A 16697-nucleotide genomic window follows, 5' to 3' on the forward strand; every position below is an offset into this window, starting at 1 on the left:
TCCCTTCCTTAAGAATGGCCTTTTGATAGCCACCCTTTGAATGAGACCTTTCCTGATAAGGCTTCATTGAGAAATTTGTCCAGTTTCTTAAAGACGTAGCTTACAAACACTCTTCATCTGCTGTAGATAATTTTTTTGTTTTAAAGACACACCGCACACCATTCCAATACATGTCAGTTTTTCATCTAATAGCTCTTTGTAAGTCACCTTGTTGGTGCAATTACAATACAATTTTATGCTGTCAAACATCATTATATTTAAAATTTTATGCAGATTCAATAACAGAAATTAGAGCAAATGATGTGTTGTTGAAAGGGTTAATAGTAGCAAAATGGCTGAAGAAATGACCTAAAATTGGTTCTTTGCTAAGTTGTCTCTTAAGTGTAGACACAACACTAGTTCATCCCTCAAGTTTGGTGCTTTTTTAATCTTGAATGATCGATGGATCAGTGTTAAATGGCTTAAACATTGCTGAGAAAATGGTTAAGGACTGGGGTGAAAATGAGTGAAAAAGCAGCCAATGTCCAAAGAAAATCTTTGAAAGACCTTTAAAAGCCTGGAAAACTGTAGCTCAAGTACAAGATATGTCTGGCTCCTTAGAACTAGGATGTAAAGAAATGACGGGTGGCTCAAAACTTTTGTACAGCAACGTATAAGCCAGAATATTTTATATTAGTTTTGTGAACGAGGATATCAAATGACCCATTAGTGGACTGGATGTCCTAACAGGTCAACTGACATCTAGCATTATGAGAGTTTGAAAATATTTTCTTTAAATAAATGTTGCAACAATATCATGTCTGTCTGTATATTTGTCCAATCAGAACGCTATGAAGGTTTTGAAGGTCTCCGGGCGGAGGAATGTGGAATCCTGAATGGGTGTGAAAACGGTCGCTGCGTTCGAGTGCGAGAGGGCTACACCTGCGACTGCTTAGACGGTTATGAACTTGATCTAGACAAGATGGCCTGTATAGGTGGGTTTTTCCTGCAGCATCTTTAGGGGCCTTCTCAGTAGGCTGCCCACATTTAGATCATGTTTTCCTAATAAAGAATGTTCAGGGGCTTCCTTGGATCAATAGGAGAATCAGTCACTTCATATAACATCATATCTCATTTAAAAATATGGTGCTGAATCTTGAAAACAAACCACAGTGAACTCTGCTTTCATGTTTCAAACTTCTGGAGCCAGTAGGTTAACTCTTCATGCAGTAAATCTTTGCCCTCAAGGAGAAGCTTTAAATTTAACAACCTTGCATTAACTTGTGTTTTATGGGAAACTAATGAAAGCCGTGTACTCCACAAAACCATCGTGTGTTACCCTTTGGTTTGACATTCCCTGGTTGTACACTGCCAAGAGCAAGGAGGCCTTGAATCTTAGCCACTTGTGTGTTACATGAGATATTTTTTATAAATGTACTTTGTTTGTTTTGTAAGAAAACAGAGTCTGTCTTTTAGTAATGAAATTCTATGATTGCAAGATTGTGTCCGCTACAGGCTTATCGACTTCAAGGTTAGCCAGTTTTCCCAAGAAAAGTCATTGAAAACCGTGGAAACATGTGGGAGCTATGCAACTCATGCCCTGCCTCCTTTTATAAATCTCACCGCTAGCGTTTCCCCAGCAGAACATGACATAAACACAAAGAGGGTCATTTGAGATTGACTGCTATGAAATGACAATCAGACCTCCCATGCTGGAAAAGAGAAAGAACAACCTGTTGAAGGCCAAAAGGAAACACAATCCAGTGGATTGTTAATTTTACCATCATTCTTAGAAGTCCGGCTCTCAAGATGGCTGGGAAATCGAGTGCAGATCCTGTCCAGCTGACACGCAACATGACGGCATGTTTGATTAAAGATATATGAGATTCTATGCAACACGTTTATCGTGTTGAGGGAAAGTAACTCCAACAGCAAACCTTTGTGAAAGTAATTAAAACACTTGTGTTGGTCACTTGTTGAGCAGCTACGGCTGAGGAGATAGGATGAGCTGTCCACTTATCAGAAGGTTGGTGGTTTGATCCCCACCTCCTCCAGTCCACATATCGAGTGTCCTTGGCAGGAAGCTGAACCCCAAATTACCCCTGATGCATTCACTGATTTGTGTACTGTATGATGTGAGTCGAACAATACTTCAAGAGAAAGGCAAGCACCTAATCCTCACATTTGAGAACTATTAGCTGTTTGATTTATTTTCTTGAAAAACAAGTAATTATCAAAAGTATTTTCATGTGTTTAAATCATAGTTTCTGATGTGATCATTTATCACGATGAAAAGTTAGAACAGAACTCAAATTTGTTGGAGTTTAACATGGAAAGGACGGGAAAGGGAAGAATTATAATTTTGAGGTGACCCCTCAGCAGCAGATAGGCAGCTTTTCCTTCTGGGATTCTCCCTGCTGACTAACTCATGCTGTGTCCTTTCTCCTCAGACATAAACGAGTGTGAGGACATCAGCGACAAAGTGCCTTTGTGTCAGAACGGGGAGTGCACAAACACAGAGGGATCGTACAAATGCACCTGCTTGCCGGGCTTCGTGGCCTCCGCCAAGCCACACAAATGCATCCCGGCGATCCCAGAGTCTAGGCTTAGGGAGGCAGGAAACTGAGTATGTTGGAGTGCCGGCTTCTCTGCCCATTTTCCCCCAGGGCTTGACTCTAAACCTCCAACAGTAATGCTGAAACGTCCAGTCTCGTTTCCCTACATACCACACGCACACATACTGACACATGTACATATAGAAAACACACACTTGCATTCAGCACAGGATGCATTATATCCCCCTCACACACATTCAAGAGGACCAGGAATTGTGCAGTGAATGTATTACATGGGATTTAGCATTCTCCAAATATCCATTTGCCTTAAAGGGATTTTGTGGACTTTTTTTATTCAGTAAGCCCAGGCAATTTGATATGCAGATATATATATTTCCACTTTATTTTCTCTATCACCTTCTCTTTTTGTGTGTTATTTATTTCATTTACATGACGGGCCTCTGCTAACTAAGAAAGCAAAATATTTCAGATGGCGTACTTGATTCGTCTCGTTTTACTTGTCTCGGTAATTGATGTCAGAGACAGTGTGGGGAAATAATAAATGTATTTTGTAAAAGAAGGAATGTCATCAGAAATCAGCCATACTGTATATCGGGATGCTCATCACTGTCAAACCTCTCATCAATTTCTCAGTCTCAGTTACATTGGACTAAACAGAAATTCAACACGGAACTTTTCCCACAGCTGTCTTCCTTTAAGATGACCTACAAGCTGCCGTTGAAGAAGCTCTGGACTGAGAACTGGGAGGTCAAAGCAGCGAAGCTTCCATAATACCAGCTTCACCCTTTATGTGGGCATGGAGAGACTGTAGATGTATAAGATGATCTGTGTGACACATGGAAAGCATTGTGATGTACTCTCACTGACCAGATCATTAGGTGTACCTTGCTAGTACTGGTTTGGGCCCCCTTTTGCCTTCAGAACTGCCTTAATTATTTGTGGCATAGATTTAACAAGGTCCTGGAAACATTCAGCAGAGATTTTGGTCAGTTTAAGTGCAGTGATCTCATTTTCATGTTGAAGAAACCAGTTTGAGATGATTAGAACTTTGTGACAGAGTATTTTCCTGCTGGATGCAGCCATCTGAAGATACACAGTGGTCATAAAGGGATGGACATGATCAGCAACAATACTTTGGTGGACTTATTTGGTACTAATGAGCCCAGGTGGGATCTCTGCTTATGCTCCTGAGACCCAGCTTGTTCATTTATGTCCTCTGTAGTGGACAAACAAATCACAAAAAAAGTTCAACTAAAAGATTTTTTTTCTCTCAGTTCTCAGGAGTAGAAATGTGCCAAGAAAATATCCCTCACACCATTACACCACCACCACCAGAACCAATGATCCATGCTTTCATGTTGATTATTCCAAATTCTGACCCAGCCATCTAAATGTCATGGCAGAAACGGAGACTAATCAGACCAGGCAGCGTTTTTCCAATCTTTGTTTGTCCAATTTTGGTGAACGTGACAGGCCTAGCGCCCAGTCTGGTCGTTTGCTGCCGTAGCCAATCTGATTCAAAGTTTAACATGTACATAGACCCTTCTTCTAAAACCTACAGATGGTCATGTGGGAAAAATCTCAGCAGCATCTGATGCGTACTTTGATCTTCATCAACTCGTTATGACCAGGTCTATTTACTAAATTGTAGAGTCGCTGCCATGTAATTGGCCGATTAGCAAGTTCCATTAAGGAGCAGATAAACAGTTGTACCTAATGAAATGGACAGTGAGCGTATAGAACCTGTCTTCTTATGTTTGACTCCATTTTCATGCGATATCAGCAGCAATGTAGGAAAACAGTACCTTTCTTATTAACAGTATTAAGCTTGTTTTACAGTAGACGATCACAGCGTTGATTCTCTTTGTTGGCTTTGAAAGTGTGCGAGGGCAAATTTGTTTCATGCAACCACATCAAACAGGCAAAAGGATTTCTTTTTCCACACATAACATATTTGGTTTCGAATCTCACATCCAGACACTTCCCATGTCTGCATCTCTGAACACATGTAAAGACAAAGGCTTCATTTGTTGGAGAGGTTTGGTATATTTTGTACAGATCTAGTACTATGTATTATTTTTGTTATATATTCTCTCATTGCATTATAGCACAACAAATATTTTGTTCAACATAAAACATAAAATGTAAGAAATATCTGTCATTATAGCTTTTTGTAGATTTATATGTCTGTAAAAATGTTTTTTAAAGCATTTCTTTTTATGTATGAGGAGAGTGGCTGACACTGTACCAGAGGAACTGTGTGAATACCCTGCCCTGTGGAGCAGACAATGAATTATATTTTTTGGAAGTGGCAGCACTGTTCTAATTACAGACATTCTGACTCCTCCATTGCAAAGACGATGCTTTTGGAAGGCGAGCACCCACTTCTGCACATCACAACTTTACAGCTAAATATTAGTCGTTGTGAGCTTTAGTCTCTGGTGGATCCTTATGTCATGAATGTATCATAGACAGTATCAGCTTTCTGGTTTCTGAGTAACCACACGTGCCTTGTAGTCTTGTATTTTCAGGATGAAATTGCAGCAACACAGAAACATTAAAGTCTAATTCAGAGTCTGGAGGATGACTACATTTTGCCATTAACCTGCTTCCCCAGCCTATAAACCTACAGTTGTATAAATATTTTGTGTTGTTTTCTACATCCACTATTCTCTTCTGGTTAAATCATCACCTGAACCATAACTTTAAGAATTAAAAGAACTAAAAGAATATTTAAAATCTTTCAAAACCACAAATAACCTGAGATAAATGTAAAGCTGTGGTCAGTGGAAACATCATGCTCATTCATTTTGTTTACCTCTTGACTGTAATCACTATCAGTCATCAAAATAAAACATAAAAAAAGATCTACACGTTTGATAATTTACTTTGACAAATAGCACCCAACACACATTGCATTCATCATGTGTATACGTGCAGAGTAATTTGGGGAGTTTACTGGGATAAAACAAGAACAGTAAGTTTGTTTTAGTATGCAATATACAAATGATGATCATTAAAGTCATTAGGGCTTATTGCTACACAAAGCTGTGAGGTTCCCAAACAGTGTGGTTAAAGTATCTACACCAATCATGGGCATATTATTTTGTAATCATGATATGTTTGGTGGTAATTGTTGGAACAATTTCAATCAATAAATAAAAACTAATAACTTATTTTATATTTTTAAAATAGAGTTTAATTGTACTATAAGCTTTCAAATCATTCTGAAGTAAAAGTATTGATGCAGAAACACATCTTGTCGTTAAACACGTGTAGGATTTCTTTCTTTTCTTTTTCACAAATGTCAGTGTTTTCCCCTCTGAAATAAATTAAGCCTTATTAGGAACTACTGATGTTACTGAATTATTATTAAAGTAAATTTGTTTGAGAAGCCATATAAATTGAAGCAGAGTTATTTTGATTTTTTTATTACTTCTGCTAAGGAGGTTACGTTTTTGGTAGCATTTGCGTGCACGCCATTCTTTCTGTCTGTAAACACATTAGCTCAAAAAGGCTTGAGAAACTTTGCAGGGGTGTAGAATGATGTGATGTTTAAAATCCATTAAAATCTGGCTTACACCCACCAAGGTCTTCAGGGTCAGCTCAATGATTTATTGGTCAAAAATGGACAAAAAGCCTTATGACTTCGATAAATACTGTGATGATTCTGTCACGACCGCGGGTGGCAGACGTGTGGAATAGGAGATAGGATCCAAAATGCGGCAGCTCTGGTGCAGATGAGTATTTATTAAACAAAAGAAAATACAAACAGCAATGGTGTGGGTGATGGTGAAACAGGAAAACCTAAACTGGGTAAAACTAACAAAACAAACCAGAAACGAAGATGCAGGGAGGTCCGGGGAAATACACGTGGAGAGACGCAGGGAGACCGAGGGGAAACAACACAGACGAAATAGCAACTACTATGACAGAAGACACAACTTAAAAACACTCAGAGAACACAGGGAGATTACACACAGGTGGGGAACACAGCTGGGAGTGATTAACGTGACGAGACTAGGGAGGCAAACTGAAAACACTCACATAAGACGCAGACCTTCACAATAAAACAGGAAACACATACACGCAATGACATAACACACCAACTTAACACAGACTGGGGGACACAGAACATAGGAACATGAACCATGAAACAGAAGAGTACAAACACCCAAGGTAACCAAAACCACAGAATACTAATAAACTAAACATAAACACGGAGTCGCAGACCATGACAGATTCTTACACGTATGTTGTGTCCTGTCAACATATAGAAAGCAACATAAAACAATAAAAATTATCTTGTCACATTTGACCTCTGACCTCAGCTTCAGGGTCAAAAGATTGATCTGAAGGCCAAAGTTTTATATAAAGAATGATATATACGTATATTACAGTAACAAGTTATAACAATATGAATACATGTTCCTGAATGAGTATTACTATTTTCTGGAAAACAAAAAAACCCCTCTAGATTTTTATTACTAAACATTTAATCGAATTTTATTAAGTAATCAATTGAATCCTACCCATATATAGCTATAGCCACGTAAATAAAAAATAATAAAAAATAATTGTACTCAAAACATAACAAAAGCCTACAATTTGCACCTGTTTCTACTGCACTACAAATTTCTTAAACTACGTTTAAAAATACAAAATAAAGCTAAATAAAGATAATACTTTTCCTTTTGTTTTGACAACTATTTGTTAGGATGATCTATGACAAAATAACATTTTATTTAAATTAATACACTTGTTTTAAATGCAGGGGTTGACAGATATGAACACACACAAACATGCTGACCGTTTTTCTTCAAACTGTGGTAAATTAAACGTTTAAAATGTCAAAGAAAAATGATTCAACATTGCAGCGCAAGACTGATCAGTGATGGACCAAATCCAGTTCCTAAAAAATGTGTATCCACTAGGCTAACGAGTGTGGGGTCAGCAAGTGCATACTGTGTTAACAAAATCTACCGTGAGATGTTCTCTTATTAATTAAACGTACTTATTATACTATATTTCCCTCTAGTGGGCTTACTTCTGAACTACACCAACGTATTCACGCCTTTCCACATTGGCCAAATTTTAAATGCGTTTATTCGCAGTCTAAAAAGCGGCTCCCTGATCTGGTGAGTATACCATGAGTGTATTAAGGAAAACGGAAATGTACAAACACAATATTAAACAATATTAACAAACAATATTTTAGAAAAATCTCAAAGAAAAATTCCTAACATGCCAACATGACCCTTTCAGGGATCCGTAGGTATCCCTACGGCATCCCAGAAGGATTTTGGGAGGAACTTACGTTTGAACAAGTGGTTAAAAAGTTAAGTCGTGGTGAAGGGAAAGTGGTGGTTTTTCGTTTTTTGAGAAGTACTGGTCTCATCATGAGGATCTGAGGGTTCAGGAGTGACGGACGGTTAACAGCCAGGAGATGGCAGTAATGCAACAGTTTTGGATGCAAGCTGCCGTTAAACTTGACTGAAGAAGAAGAAGACGAAGAAGAAGGATTTTGGGAAATTTAGTTTATTCTTTCATCATCCATCGTCCACATAAATACGTGGATGTATTACACAGAAATACATCTCCTAGAAGCCAGCGTGTCTCAAACGTGTTTCATTGACTCGAGCTACAACCTCCCGTAAGGTGCCGGGCTCCTCCTAATGTAAAACCACTGATTAATTAAGCAGTAATTGTAGACTGTTAGCTCCTAGCTAATATCGTTCTAAATGTCGCCATTGGACCAGCGGCGTACTTAGCTAGAAAGTTAGAGAGGGGGGTTATTGAAGAAATTTGTCATTAAGTTGGGGGCAGTGTAACTGATATCATGTGTTGTAATTTGTTGAGTAGAGTAGGTGTGACGTTCACTGTCTGTATCGCCTGTTTTGACACACAGCTTTGAGAAGTGCTGCTAGCTGTTCAAACGTTTCTTCCTATTTATATCCGTGTTGAGTCTAGCTCCTCGCCCCCTGACAGCGCAGTTAGGTATCACCACATATCATATGGTTAGGTAGTATCACCCAAATACTGATTTACCTGGTGGGAAAGGGATCTAGTCGTTTGTATTACAGGATTATTTTCCTAATGGCAAAAGCAGAATGCACTCCAAAGTGGAACACCTTAGCACTACGGAACAGGAAAACATGCCCCACACCAGAAAAGAGCTTTCAGACCACATTCACTCCTGTGTCCAAGGACAAGAACAGTCAAACTGCTGGACACTTAGCAGGAGGTGACACACAGTCCTCAAACGGACCATCTGGTCAGTTTTTGGCTCGAGAAAGCATCGAGTCTCCAAGCAAAGTGCTGCTAATGCTGGTGGCAGGGCTGTCTTTTTCTACACGCCTCTACATGATAACTGAGCCCCCTCATGTGTGGTGAGTGACATTTACTCCATGAAGCAATGCTTACTTTGAGTCTTGTTTACAAGATGAGTGATTTGGGTCTTTCAGCTGGGATGAGACTCACTTTGGAAAAATGGGGAGCTACTACATCAACAGGACCTTCTTCTTTGATGTCCACCCTCCTCTTGGGAAGGTGAGATGGCAGAGTATGTCTTTGGTCTGTCTTCATGCAAGGCTCTTCAGTCCCGTACCTGTTGACCTTTGACACTCTGTTGCAGATGCTGATAGGGCTGGCTGGTTACATGAGTGGCTACGATGGCACCTTTCCTTTCATAAAGCCAGGAGATAAATATGAAAACCAAAACTACTGGGGGATGAGAGGGGTATGCTGCTTGTCACACTTGGAAAACTGCTTTTTGGGTCAAAACATGAATTGACCAAATATAAGAATTCCCTGTCTGACACTCTCTGATTTCCCTGATTAAAAAATCCTGGTTTATGATATGATTCTTAACAGTAAATCTGCTAAATTAAATTTTTATTGAATTGAATTGAAATTAGTTTGCATGTTAATACAAAAAAAGACTTTTTGTGCTGATCCCAGGGGCCTTTTCTGAAGTGCATTTTCTGCGTAATCACCAGTTAACCTAACCCCACAAACTGTATCTTTCTGGATTGTGGGAGGAAGCCAAAGTACCTGGAAAACATGCAAACTCCACTCAGAAAGGTCCCAGTAGGATGGTCGATTTGAACCCAACGTTCTTTCTGTGAGGTATTGCTAACCACCATACTAAATGTATGCTCTTTTTCATAAAGTCTGTCAATTTCACAAGTATTGAAATGTACCCTCTGGGGCTGTGCTTATAAAGAAAAATGTAAATATTTAAAAAATTAGTTTGGGGAAAATGTATAATGCCCCTAACTTCATCACAAAATATGTATATTTTATATGCAAACTTAAAATATTAGAAAGCTCAAAATTGGTAGTTTCTTTATGAAGAAATGTCTCAGAGATTGTCAGACTGGAAGCATGTATGCAGTCGACATGGAATTTCCTAATTGATAGCCGATACAGTTTTAATAGACAAATGTAAGAAATACCTAAGAAATGAATTCAAGGTGCTGATTTGTTTGTTCTTCCTCCTTTCCTGCAGTTTTGCGCCACGCTGGGCTCCTTCCTCCCCATCTTTGCCTACCTTATAGTGCTGGAGCTGTCTAACTCCTGCACTGCTGCTATCATCGCTGCTACCTTGCTCATATTTGGTAAATCATCATTTAATTGTCTTATGATGAAAGTTGCTATGGATTTCTTACACATACGAACAGTATGTAAGCAGTGAAGAAATGACTACACTATGACTCTGACTCAGAGTGACTTAAAAATGATTTTCCATCCTGGTCATCGTCTTCCTTTTCAGCTGATGCCTCCTTTGATTACTGTGTATGTTGAGGTGAATCAATATGTTCAACACCTTTCTGACAGACACTGGCTGCATCACCATCTCCCAGTACATCCTGTTAGACCCTATACTCATGTTTTTCATCATGGCAGCAGTGCTGAGTATGGTGAAATTCAACCAGCAGAGATATAGGTAGGACACCAATAGAATCTGTTTGTCAAAGGTGAAAGGTTCACTATGGCCTGTTAATAATATTAACTACTTTCCTTCTTCCCTACTGAATCTTTTCTTTTCTTTCTTCTTTTTCCAGGTCCTTCAGTGCCTCCTGGTGGCTTTGGTTGGTACTTACTGGTATAAACCTTGCTGGGGCTTTGGGGGTAAAGTTTGTGGGTCTGTTTGTCATCATCCTGGTGGGACTGAACACAATCTGGGACCTATGGAGACTTCTGGGAGATATGAGTCTCTCGCTGGTAAACAGCAGGATATTACTAAGCTTACTGGTGCCGATATCGTCAGTGGTTATTGGAGGTTTGACCGCCCTTTTCCTCATGTTTCCTGGCACCAGGTGGACATTGCAAAGCACTTTCTTGCTCGGGCTTTTGCACTCATCCTGCTTCCCCTCATCCTCTATGTTACAATATTTGCTGTCCACTTTGTTGTGCTGAACAAAAGGTGAGAATGGGTGTTTAATAAGTACACATATGTTGACATTCACCGTATTATGTGAGTAATCATTATGTTTTTTTTCTTGCCAGTGGACCAGGAGATGGTTTCTTCAGTTCGGCCTTTCAGTCTCGTCTAATTGGGAACAACCTACACAATGCATCTATGCCTGAGTGTGAGTTGCAAACAGAGCTCTAAATAAAACCAAATGTCACTGCAGCTGTGTTTACTTAAACGCTACTCAGAAAGTGGAAAAAGAGGTCAAAGAGAAACGTAGACATTCCTCTAATATGATAGCCAGATGGGCTGAAAGGTTTGCTTACATTTTACTGTCCTGGGAAAGTTTTATAAGGATTTCACTATCAAGGGTTTAATCCCTTAAGCGGTTGGTGCAAGGACCACTTGTTACTTTTCAAAACATTTCAATAGACACTCTGAATAAATGTAATTATTTTACTTGTTTCCATGATGTAACACCTTGACATCAACTGTTGCTGATAAATGGGAAATCTATTGTTAATTCAGCAATTGTTAATAGTTATTTACCGTAAATGTCAAATGATATATTGATTACTAATCATTATTTACTAATTGTTTGATCATTTGTTTGTAGAACGCAGTCCGAGTCTGTATTACAAAGTCGAAGCCGTTGCAATACTACATTGCATCACACAAATTTATGTTTGTGATATTTGCGGTGGCATAAATCACAGAAGACTTGGAGACAGCAATTTGGGTTCTGTTTCGCTCACTGATAAGTTCTGTTTTCATTTTGTGCTTTCCTCTAACTGTATGGTTTGGTTTCGGGAAAGGCTGTGGGAAGACAGATCGGTCTCATTCTCAGGATCAGTGCAAAAGCAAACCTAACAGCTTTGACTAAATGCATTTCTTAAGGACATGACTTTTAGATGCTGTTGATCTCCTACAGTTAGTTTTTAGACCTGGCATTTCTTCTTTTGTCCTCCACTTGTCCAGTTTCCTCAATTATTTTTACGGCACACTTCACATGATGTATGCCAGGTTTTCCACTTTTACTTTGGGAATCACCTTGGTGCAATAATTTTGTGCCTGTCAAACTGTGTTATCTTTGCTAAATAAATGGAAACAAATGGCATGTTATTGTACCAGAGTTCTACTAACAGTGTGCCTAAAGAAACAATTTAAAATTGATTCTTAAGTGGCTTAACAGACAAAAAATATTGCTGTGATCAGAGACGAGGACTGGACTGAAACTGAGTGAAAAAGCAGCCGATGTCCAAAGAAAGACTTTTAGAAGAGCACTTTTAAAATAAGGAACTGCATTGCAACAAAGTCTTGCTCCTTCGAAGCAAAATATAAAGAAATATGTTCTGTAAGCTTACAGATTGGGGCGACCGTGGCTCAGGGGGTTGGGAATCGCATCTGTAACCGGAAGGTTGCCGGTTCGATCTCTGGGCTCTCTGTCCTGGCCGTTGTGTCCTTGGGCAAGACACTTTACCCTACTTGCCTACTGGTGTTGGCCAGAGGGGCCGATGGCGCGATATGGCAGCCTCGCTTCTGTCAGTCTGCCCCAGGGCAGCTGTGGCTACAACTGTAGCTGCCTCCACCAGTGTGTGAATGTGAGAGTGAATGAATAGTGGTGTTGTAAAGCGCTTTGGGTGCCTTGAAAAGCGCTATATAAATCCAATCCATTATTATTATTATAATATAAATATTATTAAATGCAAATTAATTGTTTAACAGTAAAATAATTGGACTTTATTAAGTCTCTTAGCTATTTAAAATTTTTTTGATTGTGTGCATTATGTGGTTATGTGAGACATAACAAAAAAAAGTTTAATTTATTAATTTACATTTTCTGACGATGGTAGTGATCCTATGATTTGTTGATTTTCTCATGCAGACCTGGCATTTGGCTCTACCGTTACGATAAAAAACCTCCGTATTGCTGGAGGTTATTTGCACTCTCATTGGCACTTATACCCAGAAGGAGTTGGCGCAAGGCAGCAGCAGGTCAGGCTACTTGTTGAAAACTGAAATATTTTATATATTTATATTTGTAGTTTCTTTGTTTTTTTAACTTTAAATGTTTTCTTATAATTTCTTTGCTTACAGGTGACAGCCTACCTCCATAAGGACTACAACAACTTGTGGGTGGTTCACAGACAACAAGATAATAATTGTGAGGAACTGACGTTGATATATTTAACAATGTTGCCAAATACAATGTTAAAATCCAGCTGGGATAAAGAGTTGTTGTTTTATTGTTCATATCTATTGTTTTGGGGTTTTGTTTTTTAATAAGCTCAATCTGGCAACCCTGATCTTGTTCGCCATGGTGATATCGTTCGACTGGAGCATAAAGAGTAAGTATTATGAGTGACAAGAAAAATGCACATTTTATTTAAAGTGATTCAGTCTCAGTTCTATCCCAAATCTCTTTGTGTGTGTGTTTTTCTTTCAGGACAACTCGTAACCTTCACAGTCACCTCCATGAGGCGCCTCTGACCAAGAAGCACTTCCAGGTTACAGGTTATGGCATTGTAAGGAAGGCTTTAACATAACATCTGCACTAAAAATACAGATTCAGTTGGACTCGACAGATTTATTGCATATTCTGTTTTGGGGTTTTATGGGTGTTCTGTACCCCAACACTAAAATTATTTTTGGTCTGTTCTTAGAATGGCACAGGGGACGCCAATGACCTGTGGCAGGTGGAGGTGTGCGGAGGTCGGAAGGGTGACCCAGTAAAGGTGCTGCGCAGCAAAGTTCGCTTTCTACATCGAGCTACCGGCTGTGTGCTTTACTCCTCTGGCAAAACTCTTCCAAAGTGGTAAAACGAGCATACTTTTAAATTTGAGATGACTTTGTACACAACCGATTTGTACACAACGCACTACAAGTGTTGTTTCTGTTTAGGGGCTGGGAACAAATAGAGGTGACCTGTAGTCCCTACTTGAAGGAGACCCCAAGCTCTCAGTGGAACATTGAGGACCATATTAATCCAAAATGTATGATTAATTCATTCATTCCTATTTTGTGTTTGCACTTCTTGATGTCAGACAGCAGCTAACATGTTGTGTATTGTGTGTTCTGGCAGTACCCAACATTAGTCTGTCTGTGCTGAAGCCCAATTTTCTGGAAATCTTACTGGAGTCCCATATTGTTATGTTTAGAGTAAGTAATAATAAGAGAATAAATAAGCTCATCTGCTTTAAAAGAAAGTGCATCTTCATTTCTTTTCATTTTATTTTATTGTCTTTTAGGGAAATAGTGGCTTAAAACCCAAAGACAATGAGATGAATTCCAAACCTTGGCACTGGCCAATCAACTACCAGGTGCTTTAAATATAAATAAATAAAATTATTTTTTTAATATCTTTTAACTTCATGTAATTTCTTTCCGTGAAGGGCTTGAGGTTTTCAGGAGTAAATGCGACAGAGTACCGCGTTTACCTGCTGGGGAACCCTGTAAGTTTGTTTTTAAGTTTTATGCTTACAATCTCATTTAACCAGCAGATCAGTGTCCTCATGGTGAAAATGGTTTTCAGGTGGTGTGGTGGATAAATCTGGCCAGTTTGGGGTTGTATCTCACCATGGTGGCGGTGGCTTCCATAGCCACCCAAAGAGGTTTTTCATTGGGCCAACAAAGAATAGGTATGGTAAATAATGGTGCCTTAACAGTATGTGTTTGCATCGTGACTTTAAGTAAAGCGTTATTGTCCTGTGATTCAGAGCATTCTCTTGTGCTTGTGAGAGGAGGTGGACTGCTGATGCTCGGTTGGCTCCTGCATTATGCACCTTTTTTTACCATGGGTCGTATCCTCTACTTTCACCACTACTTCCCTGCAATGCTCTTCAGCAGCATGTTAACAGGTACCAAACTGTGCTGGATTTCTGTATTCCAACTATAACGTGTAGAGGGGAGTGCAGGGGTACAGAAGTGAAGTAGAAGCCACACATAAGAACCTTTTTTCAGCAGGTTTGGTGGGTGAAAGTGTCGCCAATACTTCACTTACAGCTTACTTCACTTAATGGCTTGCATTAGAGTCGACAGTGTTTAGGACACAGTTATCTCAGTTTTGCATACTTGACAGACAGTTTTTGCAATTTTGGTTAAATAATTGTATTTTTTTCCTCCAGGACTGACGTTAGACATCCTTTTCAGAAGTGCTGACCTTCTACTCCACCCACCTTATTCCTATTGGTTCCAGCGAGCTGGGCAGCTGCTGCTTCTGTTTAGTATTCTTTACAGGTGAGCTGAGTACTATGAAGAATCAGCTTGTTCTTAACACTGTCAGAAACAGCCTATCATTACTGTGAGGTATCTGCTACATAATGTAGTTCCTTATGATAGTCCAACTATTGTTTTATACTTTGATTGATGCTCTTGATGGTCCTAATGGTTTAATTAGCCATGAAGTTCTTGTAGCAGACTCTGTTTGCTGTGGATGAAAAGATTATGAATTATTAAAGGATTGTTATTGTTTTGTTGAGAGTTAATGACAAGATTAATACCTACAGCCCATCATGATTGATAAATCATTTAAGTTAAAGGAAGCAGGTGCTCTTAATATGCTATATATTGTCATGTATATCATGTAGATTTAATACAGTTTTCAAGTTTGGATGGACTATCATACAGATATTCTAATAGGATTACAACCTTCTCATCTGGCTCTCAGAAAGAAGCTTCTCTGCTAATTCTTACTAAATATTAAAAGAATAATTACACTGAACTTCTTGCTGCTGTGACTTTAGATCTCATAGCCCATTTTAGCACAAGAATGGAAGTATTTCATCTACTTAGTGTAACTGACTTTGATCCATTCACTGTCTGTCAGTTTCTACCTGTTTCATCCGCTGTCCTATGGCATGACGGGTCCACTAGCACACGAGCCGGGCAGCGCCATGGCTGATCTGAAGTGGATGGACTCCTGGGAGTTCTAGTCTGCTTTGCAGGAAGATGACACTAATGATGTGACTTGCACCTGTTCTGAGTATAAGGGACTTAAAACTGACAGAGTAGTGTTTGCACAAAGAAGTGATTCTTAAAAGGTACTGACTGAAATTCTACGTGTCTTAGTATTTGTGTCACAGCATTTGCACCTGACGTTGTCTATCATGCATGAAGAATGCTTGTTAAGGCAGACCTAACTCAATGCAATGTGAAAGCCCGATTGTGGTGTAAGTGGGAATCTTAACTTTGTCTCTGAGAGGCCTTAACTAACATCACAACTTCTGTTCCTAGATTTAACGTGTACTGTAATTAAAAACAATAAGCTAAAGTGCCTGAAAGGAAAAAGTTTTTAAAAAGTAAGTTTTAAAGGTTTAAATGCTACATCTCCCTGATTTTCGTTTTTAAATTTTGTACAGTTAGAAACTATTAGACTGTATTTTGATTAGGGATTTTCTGATTTTACTCATTACTTAGTATTTTGGTACTGTATTTAGCCATTAGTGCTGTGTGTTACACACTATTTTTATACTATGTAAGACTATTACCGACTCTGTTTACATTTTAATGTGATCAATAAACAGTGATACTGCATTCTGTATCTATACATGTAAAGTTTTCTACATTTTTGAAGTTGAAGGAAACCTTTAAATTGTTTTTATGTTCTGTACAATAACATGAAGCATGTCTTTACTAGACATGGTATTTTCAGTGTTGATAATTAAAATATGATTGACTACTTGAGATATCCCCAAAAGCTCAGAAATGTTTAGAAATCTGATAAAAGT

The 16697-nt window shown here is 38.8% G+C and overlaps 2 protein-coding genes across 5 annotated transcripts in view; both read left to right on the plus strand.

Annotated features, from left to right (window-relative positions):
* Window positions 1–5422, plus strand: part of LOC101478535 (latent-transforming growth factor beta-binding protein 2) — a 91949-nt gene extending 86527 nt beyond the window's left edge. For all 3 annotated transcript variants that reach the window (XM_076877479.1, XM_076877480.1, XM_076877481.1), the window contains 2 exons: window positions 825–974; window positions 2430–5422. In XM_076877479.1, coding sequence (XP_076733594.1) covers window positions 825–974; window positions 2430–2605 — 326 coding nt within the window. In that variant the 3' untranslated portion in view covers window positions 2606–5422. The remainder of the gene's footprint in view (window positions 1–824; window positions 975–2429) is intronic.
* A 2447-nt stretch (window positions 5423–7869) lies between these two features.
* pomt2 (protein-O-mannosyltransferase 2) lies at window positions 7870–16516 on the plus strand. Of its 2 annotated transcripts, none has more exons than XM_076877482.1 (21): window positions 7870–8944; window positions 9020–9104; window positions 9190–9294; window positions 10066–10174; window positions 10395–10503; window positions 10622–10781; window positions 10877–10983; window positions 11067–11149; window positions 12857–12966; window positions 13069–13135; window positions 13259–13319; window positions 13418–13496; window positions 13635–13786; window positions 13873–13964; window positions 14054–14130; window positions 14220–14291; window positions 14364–14423; window positions 14504–14609; window positions 14712–14828; window positions 15096–15207; window positions 15797–16516. In XM_076877482.1, the coding sequence occupies exons 1-21, from the start codon at window positions 8652–8654 to the stop codon at window positions 15900–15902; spliced, it is 2262 nt and encodes a 753-aa protein (XP_076733597.1). In that variant the 5' UTR covers window positions 7870–8651; the 3' UTR covers window positions 15903–16516. The 2 variants fall into 2 exon arrangements, with proteins under 2 accessions (XP_076733597.1, XP_004540786.1); XM_004540729.3 differs by having other exon boundaries at window positions 7871–8944; window positions 14688–14828.
* The last annotated feature ends 181 nt before the right edge of the window (window positions 16517–16697 follow it).

Source organism: Maylandia zebra, linkage group LG19 (assembly GCF_041146795.1).
Source record: "Maylandia zebra isolate NMK-2024a linkage group LG19, Mzebra_GT3a, whole genome shotgun sequence".
Lineage (NCBI taxonomy): Eukaryota > Metazoa > Chordata > Actinopteri > Cichliformes > Cichlidae > Maylandia > Maylandia zebra.